This window comes from Carassius carassius, chromosome 45 (assembly GCF_963082965.1).
Source record: "Carassius carassius chromosome 45, fCarCar2.1, whole genome shotgun sequence".
In the NCBI taxonomy this organism is placed as follows: domain Eukaryota; kingdom Metazoa; phylum Chordata; class Actinopteri; order Cypriniformes; family Cyprinidae; genus Carassius; species Carassius carassius.
In genome coordinates, this window is record NC_081799.1 from 18525201 (window position 1) to 18536514 (window position 11314).

Here is an 11314-nt window from a genome sequence, read left to right on the forward strand (position 1 = left end):
TATTTCGGTTTCACAAAAATTGAAACATGGATGATAATATGATATTAATTGGCATATTAGAATGATTTCTGAAGGATCATGTGACACTGAAGACTGGAGCAATGGCTGCCATTTCATAAAATATATATATAAAAAAACGTTTAAATTGTAATAATATTTCACTATATTACTGTTTTGATCAAATAAATGAGAAAAAGTGACTTCTTTATAGAATTATTACTATTATTCAAAACAGTGAATACACTCTTAAAAAAAAAACAATGGGAAAAGGACATTCATAAAATGAGAGCTTTATTGATATCAGATTCAAATATACTGATTCCAAATTTATCTCACACACACTTTCCTTCTTGAAAAAAAATCAATTTGAAATTATATATATATATATATATATATATATATATATATATATATATATATATATATATATATATAAAAATTGTTGGAATAGGTGGAGCGGTCCCGCAGAACGATAAATACACAGATGTAAGATTGAGTGCTAAAACAATACGTAAAGACTGATCATAAATACATACTCAAAATAAGACATTATACGTTAACATCCAAAACACCTAAATCAAAGAAAAATCGACTTGTTCTGCACATGACAATTCAACTGAACCAAAAGACACAACAACAATGCATCTAAAGGTCAGTTCACACCAAGAACAATAACTATAATGATAACTACACCAGCCAATGCTAATTTCTGTTCATTATAAGCAAGCACTGCATTAATGTTGTCTCTCACTTTAAACGCTCATGCTTGTTAAAGTCAAGTGCTTTCTTGATTGGCTGTCAATGTTTTTAGCGTTCGTCAGCTAAAACAAAAATCATTATTGTTCCTCTGTGTCCTTAATGTTACTATCCTCACAGAATTACAACAAGTTTTAAAACGTTATATTTATTATTACTGTTACTGTGCTTGGTGTGAACGGGGCTTAAATCAGGAAATCGAACTCCGTTTGGTCAGCGTAGGTGATGAAAGAGTCTTTGGTTGCGCAAAGGCTTTTTATTTACGAGCCCCATCTGGATTACCTCGTTTAGAGGCCACATTTACAAGTTGTTGATCACTTTCTTCCCCAAAACACGTGGTGAGAAAGTCTGGTTTACCACTTGATTTGTGATTTAATGGCAGGAACTAATGAGACCAAAGGGGACATCACAGGCTTTGAGAACGCCTCAGTTCCCTTTCAAAGCTGACAGCTGCGGCTAGGGCGAAAGACTTAGCTCTAGCTAATGTACGCGACCTGTGCCCTATAAATGGCACACGAATGCCTCATTTACTCCATAATCACATTCAAACAGAGACAGATCACAATCTGGAGAGGAAGTGTACGTACAAACCTCTTATCAAACGTTGCTACTTCCGCTATATAGGTCAAACTAAGACCACTGTGGTTGCTACAGTTTACCATAAACGCAACTTCCCTAAAACGTAACAGATCAATAAATACACAACATGCAAGTGACTGGAGGAAATAAAGAGACTAAAGAAAAGAAAGGGAAACAAATGGACGACGCTTCTGTTTGAGTGTGTTTTCGCCTCAGATGAGTTAAAAGGTGCCGTGCTACATGGGTTCGTCTTTTAACCTTTCTTCACCATGGATCCAGCCATTAGTTAAACCTGAGTGTGGGACAAAACTGTGACCTTGGCCAACCCAGAGGAAAGCAAATGTCAATTTGTGCCTCGATTTGCACACACGCACTCCCTTGAACTGAATAGGAAAATACTCACATAATAGAAACACTTGGTGTCTAGCTGGCACACATTCGTTCGTATATACACACAGGACATGGGTAGCGCAGCTGCTATGAACCTTGAACCCTCACGGTTTAGAGGTGTGTGTCAGGTAGAGAGATTTCCAGGGAGGAAGTTACAGCCAGATAATGAAACTAATTATTCATATGCTGCACGTCTCTTTCCAGCGTTATGGGCCGTGGGGAGTCCAGGGCTTTCAGTCCCACCCGTTGTCCTTGATCATGTGGGCCAGCTCGATGATGAACTTGCCCTCCTTGTACTTCTGACTGCTTTCAAAGGCATGCTCCTATCGGAAAGAAGAAGAGGGAGGGAGGAGAGAGAAAAAGAGAAACGGTCAAGAGAATGAGCGTGTGGTCACCTCAAAGTCAAGATCTGCTGATCCAAAAATAATAGACAGCTGTTGGGGAGCTTTTCTAGATATGTCAATCAAATATAAGACCTTTAAATAGCAGTATTACTGTAGAAGAGATGTTTCACTATATAGGGGCTGTAAAACAAGTGCCAACGTCTAAATCTATTCTGATATGCTTATTCTTTAAATATAAGCATAAATGATGTCAAATTACTGATTTATAAATACAGCAACAATGTCTTGAACACACCTCTTATATAATGAATTGACATTCATTTGTATATATTTGTGTGTGTGTGGGTCCAGATAAAAAGGCTGAAAAGTTGTAATCTGCATTATGAAAAGTCTTTCAGATGAATCAAATGTCAGCCCTTGTTGTATGATCATGAGTCTCTAAATGGTCTCTGAGTGAGTGTGTGTATCCAGTCTGATCCAGAACTTACGTATTTCCAGCCCAGAGTGGTTTTACAGTTCTCACAGTAGATATCGGCCACCGCGTGGAGACCGGTCAGCAGTACCCTCTCCTCTGCCGGCCCACAGCCCACATTCACCCTGATTGATGAAAAGAGGATCTTTAAATTTGGCATGACCTTTGGCCTTTTTGTGTTGGATGGTTAAGACAAACTACAGGACTTACACTGAGTTGAAGAGGTAGGCCCTGCCTTGACTCCCTTGAAAAGACTGCAAAGGAAAATTAAACAGGAAAGATTACATTTCAAAATCGCCCAAAAAACCCACATCCAAATAAACACACTGAATTGCCTGACATGTGTCTTACATATTTACATCAGAGTAATTCAACATCATTTACTAGTATTGTGACTTCACAATCAGGTAATCTTTTGAAAAAATCAATTTCCCTTCGCTGCTCCATTCATGACCTTGGCAGATAGGATTTCCCAGGCATGATGTGAAAGAGGGGCAAGGTCATAATTACGGGGGTTTGAAAGTGGTTTGGCCATATGGGCATGGATCAAAAGATCACTATGGTGGTTTCATTTTGGCTGTGCTATACTGGATAGCAATGAAGACGTTCTTTCTCTATCTTTAAGCCTAAATAATTTACAACACCTGAATGAAACCATCAAAACAATGGGTAAACGCTCGAAACGCATTACAATATACACATGATTCTAATTATAAACTCTTGTAGTATGTTAATTAATTTTCTGTTTAAAATCAATTAGTTAAAAATGGATTAAATGATTCATTCAGACTCATAAATTCAGTGATTTAGCAGATTGACATCAACGATTTCAAAGTAAATATAATTTTTCCTTGCCTTGATTATTTTAAACCGATTTTCAAATAAAACATTGAATCTATTCAATTGACTCTATTTTTTAAAATAAATTACTTTTTTTTCTGTGCTGCCAAAGTAAGACTTTAATTAATAACATTTAAATATGGATTTAAATCGTTTTTTTAATCTAAAAAAAGGTTTTACAATTTTTAAGATGTATACGTGAAAACTCTCAAGTATATTGAAAGTGTAAGAAAAATATTATATAAATAGTATTATATTATATTATTACATTATACACACATCTTTCAAATGTTTGGAGTTGGTAACATTTTAATGTTTTTAGATTTATTTAAATAAAAAGTAATATTGTGAAATATTATTACAAAATCTAAAATTGTATGTAATTGAAAATGTTAAAGCTGCATTTTTCCAACAAATTAAGAAACAGTCATTCAATGATTTAAATGGAAATTATTAATATCATTCTTCCTCGCCCCAATTATTTTAAACCGATATTTTACTACTTTTGACTTGCATGAAATATTGAATCTACCTGGCTATGACTGTTCAATTGAAATGATGATCCCCCACATATTTTCACTGTTATTTTTGAGTACATTAGTTTTGTATTTTAGAGCTGCCACAGTAACACATTAATTAATAAAATTTAAAAAAAATTTACTACCTGAATGTTAAATCAAAAACACAAGCCTCATATTGTGCAAAGTCTATTAACCTACTTTTAAACTACTACAATTATTATGTTATTTGGTTCAGAGGGATTTAAACTAACTGAAATCGAATTATCATTTTAACCTCAACTCCACCCTAGAACTGCCTCCAGTGCTCTCGCTCCCCCTGCGACACAAGTAAGTCTCGTCAGGCCGGATACCGCTGGCTTTATTTTGCAAACACTGTATGTGAACAACTAATGAATGCAGCGAAAACAATCTCGTCTAATCTGCACAATCTGTAAACACACACGGCGCATTCAGAAACCCTGTCTGAGACAAACATGGTATCGTACGACCAAAACCCTGTGTGCAGATTTTAGTTCAGCATCATGGGTATACGTGGGTGTCCTTGATCATCTGCGTATACTATAGAGACGTGATTACTCTTACTTCTGCAGCACACAAAAGCCCAGACGATGACCTGCTTCCCTTGATCCTTTATTGTGTGACATGTACGTCAGAAAGCTGAGTGCTTTACTGACCCACATTCTGCCCACACACACAATCCATGCGCAGATAACTCGCATGCACAAAGTTCACGTTATTAATTAAAGGTGCTATTAATAATCTTTGACACATATTTCTCCGTGCATACACACACACCTAATAAAAAGCCCCATATGGTGTTTTTAAAGTGTGCCATTGGAGGAGTCTGTGCACATGCAGTACTATTAAAGTGGGATTATATGGTTTCACTAATGAAGACATAAATTGTTTTTATGTATGGGTCCGTTTTTTAAAAGTTTACCCAAAATCCACAGAGCAATCCAAAATTGCACTCCTGTTCAAAGGTTTGATTTTTAAATATTTTTGAAAAATATTCTTTAAGGAAACAAAGGCTATATTTATTTGGTTAAACATACAGTAGAAACATAGATAATATGAAATATTCAATCAAATGAAAAAGAACTGTTTTCTACCCGAATATATTTTATAACGTAATTTATTGCCGTCATAGAATTGCTAAAGATTTAGCATCATTGCTTTAGTCTTCCGTGTCACATGATCCTTCAGAAATTATTCTAATATGCTGATTTGCTGCTCAAGAAACATCTCAAGATTCTTTGATGAATCGAAAGAACAGCAATTACTTGGAACAGAAATCTTTTGAAACATTTTATATGGTTATAATAAAACTATTCATTTCTAAGAAATTATAAATAAATTAATAAAATAATCTTAATGACCCCAAAAGCTTGAATGATAAGCATATATCAAATGCAAAACCTTTTAACATATAACATAAAAACACGCTTATAGATTTTGACCCTGTTATTGCGGACACATGATGTTGTGGATGCTAATGTAAGTTAAATATTGCCTTCAATTCATGTGCAACTAATCTGAAAATCCTCTAAAATATTGTTTTCATAATGTTCACATAGTGTTTCATGACTCTTCAACAGGAAGTCCATTAGTATGGATTGTACAGAACAATCCAAAAACTGTTTTTACAGAACATACCAGCTGACAAAAACATCAAAAGAAAACAAAAAGAGTTTTAACTGACAAAAGTCTATAAAACAGTTTTGTAGGACTTTTATACAGTACATGCCATTGTAAAGACTGTAAGTTACCCCTCACAGCCTCGTTTTCATCCACTTCAATTTGCTGTCTAACCCAGGCTATGATTAAGATGAAAGAGGCTAAAAGAGACATTGCAGAATACCTTTGAGATGAGCTCATCATGGTTGGCCAGGTGTGCTCGACAGTGTATGCAGCTGTAGGTGCGATGGCAGTTGGGCAGGTAGGCCTGGAAGGTTTTGGAGCGTGTCATGGTGACTGTGGCGGGAGAGACGGCTCGGGGGCGGAGCAGGAAGGGCCGGTCAGCCCAGGACGACTCGCAGGAGAAACAGTGGAGCACACAGGTGAGGGCCGTGGTGAAGCTTCGGAGAGACGAGAGCACACCTGTGGGGAACACACACATTTTTAGGAAAAATAAACTACCACTAAAAGGTTTGGGATATTATTTTTTTTTTGTTGCAAGGAAGCATTCAATTGATCAACAGCAACAGTTAAGGCATTTATAATGTATCAAAAGATTTCCATTTCAAATAAATGCTGCTATTTTGAATTTCCTATTCATCAAAGGATCTTGAAAAAATTATTTTCACAAAAAATAGATAAATATTAAGCAGCAAAAAAAAAAAAAAGTCAACCATGACAATAATAAGTGCCATTATCAATATACTGATAATAATAAACAATAAACTGATAATAATTGAGCACCAAATCAGCATATTGGAATGATTTCTGGAGTATCTGGTGTAATGAAAATTGAAAACCCATCTTTGTCATTAAGGAATAAATTACTTTATATAAAAAAAAAAAAATAATATATATATATATATATATATATATATATATATATATATACACACACACACACATACATGCATACACACACACACACACACACACACACACACACACACACAATACTACAGAAAATTACTGTTTTTACCATATTTCTTTTCAAATTAACACTATTGATTCTTATTAAATTATTGACATTATTCCAAACTTTTGACCAGTAGTGTATAATTCAGAAATCATCATGTGTGACACCACTACCATAAGCATATTAACATAAAACAACCTACGTGTAGGCCTACGTGTCAAAAAAAATAAAATAACACATTGACCTTACACATTGTAGTCTTTAAAATGCAGTTGCAAAACAGCCAAAAAAAGAGATTTAAAAAAAAGAGGAAAAAAAAGAGATTAAATAAAAATATAAAGTATAGTGGCCCCTTTAAGACAAGCTTGATGTGTTGTAGCTGTATAGATGAATGTACAAAGACATAAATAATGATTAGATATGAAATGTTAAAGAATTCTACAGTGTATTCCTACATTTTTGGTGTCATAAAGGACTGATACGAAATAATGCTGAAAACGTCACGTGTACGTCAGCAAGACACACAGACAGTGAATGCAGCAGACGTCATTCACAAGAACACAGTGCAAATGCAGGCAAATAGGCATGAATCAGAGCGTCTGTTAGCTGTTGTCTGTCAGCTAACTGTGATTGTGTGGTCCCGTGTTCATCCTGCCCTCGGGTTAAAAGAGGGCTGCGCTCTATGAGAGGCAGCTTTTAAATGCAGAGAGCTGGAGACCTGCCAATGACGTGGGCTCAAACTCACAGAGACAGCCAGACAACCAAACGCATATGATTTCAACGCTCCTCTTTGTTCGATGGATTCATCCCTAATAAAATGTGTTACATTTAAACAAAACAAATCCATATGTTATCACACAAAATGTTGCCTGGTATGTAACAGAAGTAGCTCATGTGCTATATTTCATGGCACATGACCGAAATTTCGGTCGTTATTCACAATTACACAAATTTTCCCTACAATTTCACTCTGAAATGTTAGTTTAAATCATGAACTACTTTTATGGTGCTTTGTTGTCCTTTTTTGAAACTGACAGCCTCAGTGATTTTATGGAAAAGAGCAGTGTGAACATTATCCTAAACATCTCCTTTTCAGTCATACAGGTTTGGAATGAAATAAGGACGAGTTGCTGATGATGCATTTCTGATTTTTTAGAAGAACTACCCCTTCAGGTCACACAAATTTGTTGTGATTTTCTGAATTCAATTAATAAGTCGGCAATTTGACTTATTGTGTACCCTCTTTTACGTCATCTTGGCATGCTGGCAGGTTTTCGCCTGTTGAAGGAAGCAGCTTTAGACGAGATTTAAGGCAGAACTAATTACTAAAAGAATCCGCAGGCATCTCATTGAATTACCCAGAAGCGTGGACAGCTATTCGTGAGATCGAAAAAGGGCCTTGTGAGTGACATCATTACATATTTGAATTCCAACCACATCTCTGCAAACCGACGTAATTATCACATAAACCAAAGCATTTGTCTCCAATAAACCCTGCTGAGGTCATAAAGCACATATTAAAAAAGGAATAAATGTAAAAAAAAAAAGAAAAAAACTAAATTCACATTGTAAAATACAAATGGTCACACTTAACAATAATCCTATAATACTACATTGGCTTACATAAGCTACAAATAAATAATACCTCTACAATTAATTAATCTTAGTTAGTAGATGTTAACTAATGCACGAACACAAAAACCTTCTTATATAGTGTTACCATACAAATAAAGCCACAGGGCCAGTGTGACTGAGAGAAACTAAAAGAATAAATTCTTTTTTAGATGTCACATGAACTCAGTGACTCAGCAAACTGAACTGGACAATTCATAAAAGTCTCCAAAAGGAAGGTTTCCTGGGAAGCTATTTGTGATTTTGTGATTATATTTGCTTTGGGACAGATGTGATCGAACAGGCCTTACAAAAATACAGCCGGAGAGTATTCTAGTCACCAGCGTGAAGCTTGAAATTGGAATAATTAAGCATCTTTGTGTGCGCTCTGCCATTAGGAACACTATATAATTTGACCAAATGGTACAGCAGAATCATTTTTCAACATCATTTCCTCATGTGACTTCTAACGCAATTATATAAAATCAACAAAGGACATAAATGTCGCCGATATAAGGCTAATTGGAGGTAAAATGATAATGGGGAAATTTAAGAAAGATGTGGAGGCTGGAATTCATTCGGATCTCGACAGATGAGATGAAGATAAACGGTTGTCGCCAGTATAATTACTGAGGCCATAATCAAAGAAACGGTGCCCACTTTATCTCTGTCTGTTTTGTGTGTTTACCATTTCAAATTAGTCTGGAGCAGACCAAACACACGCATAATGAAGGGATCTCATTCATCAAATGTTCAAACATGGCTGACCTTTCTTCTTCTGACCACACAGTTGACGACTCGACAAACAAATCTAATACAGACTGCTGTAACAAAACCAAGACTGCAATTATCGTGGAATATCAGGGGAAATGCACTTCCCTTAAAGGAATGGTTCACCCTCAGGTTATCCAAAATGTAAATCACTTGCTCAAGTCATCGAACCATAATATTGCTTTAGAAGTAATGGTTTAAAGTTAAATGATGGATTTGTTTCTTATAAACACACAGCTTTTCACTGCACATGACACCAATGCTAAATGCTAAATTTCACCAAATCTATTCTAACAAAGAAACAAAGCCATCTAAATCTTGTATGGTCTGAGGTTAAGTACATTTTTGGTGAACCACTCCTTTAATTTCTATGGTAGTTAAGACCCTGACTAATACTAACTTAAAGGCAGTTAATCCTAGTGATTTTTTTGGTTTTCTTCTTTGTTTATGCATGCTTATATCAGAAAACTAGCTGAGGTATCCTCAATGTGCTTGGAAACACACAAGGGTTGTTTTCAAGTGCATAATATTGTAAATCAATACCATCTCTGTCTCAAAGTATCACACTTAACACAAATCAGATAAACCCCTGTTTTTAATAAAAAAATCCCTGTTATGTAACAATAACACATGGCAGGTACATCAACACAAAATGTGCTTTTAATAAATGGCTTTGTTTGTTTTGCTTGTTAAACTAGAACGTAATAAAAGGTCTCACGCATTTTAAGCAGTAAGAGGGCCTCGAAACAGACAAGGACCCCCAGACAGGTGGCGAATCCCCCCCTCGTTCCCCCCAGTCCCTCACATAATACACAGCAGGCAGCTCCCATAATAGCACCTTTTTTTGCTGTCCTTTGAAATCTGTCAGCACAAATTAAAAAGCCCCTGGTGCGCACACACATATGCTTCGATATTTAGTTCTAACTAAATTGTTGATCATACATCTGGTGGATTAACACTTTATTTTACAGTGTCCCTGTTAACATAATTACAATACACAAATACAAGCAGCTCTTTCATATTGATTAATAAATGCACACTAAAAATAACATTTTAATATGTTAAAGTTAGGAAAAATACAATCTTAAAATATATATATATATATATATATATATATATATATATATATATATATATATAAATAATAATAAAAAAGCTCACTTCTAGAAATTTTATTATTCTTTTTTTTTTAATTTGGAGAAAATACAATCCTGATTTTTTATTTTAAAACAATTTTAATAAAAAAAGCTTACTTCAAGAAAAATAAATAAATAAATTTGTTCTCAAACAACATCTAAGTTAATATATCAGATTTGAAAAGGTACTCTTTATGCAATCATCCCTAAGTATAATCTCCCAGTCCATATTCTGATGGCACAAACTGACAGAAATACCCATGCATCTGCAAAGCTACTTAAGGGCAAGAGTGTTGGAATGGAGTGGGTCAGATGGAGAGACGGAAGGATGGATCCAGGTCAGATGAGTATGTGCAGTTGACAGTGTACCAGCTTCTATGTAGGCCATAGTAGATGCCACCAGACTGAAGTGCAGATGGCAGCACCAGCTCAGCACCTCCAGCAACAACATCTTTGAAAACACCCACAGCTAAACCAATTCAGAAAAGCCAGCTTTAAAATGACAACAAGCCTGAGTGTCACTAATATAGGTTATGATGACAAAACAGTATACAATATCAACACTGCAAAATATTTAATAGCCACACTTTCATTTTAAGCGTTCTAGCCCTCAATAATATCAACATGCACGTTAATGTTAATTTAATAGTTTGTTGTGCAATATGAGTAGCATGAGCACTTTCTCACAATTGTATAAGTCAATTCCCATGTTCTTTTTCATGCAAAACAGCATATTGAAAATTAAAGCAGATGTATTTATTTAATCATAGTTGAATTCATATAAAACATCATGAGTGCATACAATTTGTGTTCATGACCAATGACTCTTTAGATAGTTTTTTTTCTTCTCCTAATGTACCAGCATTTGCTGATATTGACATATAATCCTATAATAGTCTAGATTTAAAGCACACTTTCGGAAAGCAGATGACAACTATAGTATAGAGTATAATTGTTGACAATTTTTATTATGTATTGATGCATTCTGTATAGATTACGTTTTAAACCCAGATTAGCATCTATCTATTAATCTAAAACTAAAATGTAAGTTTTATTTACAAGGTTATTTTTAGCGAGCTGTCATATACTGCACGTTACTAAATAACAAACGTAACATTTTAAAAAAGACGAACTTCCTATAATGTCACTACAAGCATTATAATTGGTCAGATGTTACCTTGAATGGAAAGGTATCACGCAAATCCAACTCTCTCACTCTTAAAACTGCAACTTCATGCAAAACAGCAGGGCGATCATTCCTCACAACACAAAGTTTCCAGGTATCTTCATCAGCCACGCAC

General features: G+C 35.0%; 1 protein-coding gene across 1 annotated transcript; it reads right to left on the reverse strand.

Moving 5' to 3' along the window:
- Positions 1–435: 435 nt before the first annotated feature.
- On the reverse strand, positions 436–10855 carry LOC132127289 (protein yippee-like 1). The gene is made up of 5 exons (XM_059539085.1): positions 10383–10855; positions 5764–6002; positions 2752–2795; positions 2558–2666; positions 436–2048 (listed from the first exon to the last, which is right to left on the reverse strand). The coding sequence occupies exons 1-5, from the start codon at positions 10462–10464 to the stop codon at positions 1959–1961; spliced, it is 564 nt and encodes a 187-aa protein (XP_059395068.1). The 5' UTR covers positions 10465–10855; the 3' UTR covers positions 436–1958.
- Positions 10856–11314: the final 459 nt, after the last annotated feature.

Coding starts and splice junctions, on each gene's coding strand:
- LOC132127289 (XM_059539085.1), bottom strand. CDS start 10,464: ATGTTGTTGCTGGAGGTGCTGAGCTGGTGCTGCCATCTGCACTTCAGT. Junction 6,003..10,382: donor TATGGCCTACATAGAAGCTG/GTACACTGTCAA, acceptor TGTTCCCCACAG/GTGTGCTCTCGTCTCTCCGA. Junction 2,667..2,751: donor GCCTACCTCTTCAACTCAGT/GTAAGTCCTGTA, acceptor TTCATCAATCAG/GGTGAATGTGGGCTGTGGGC.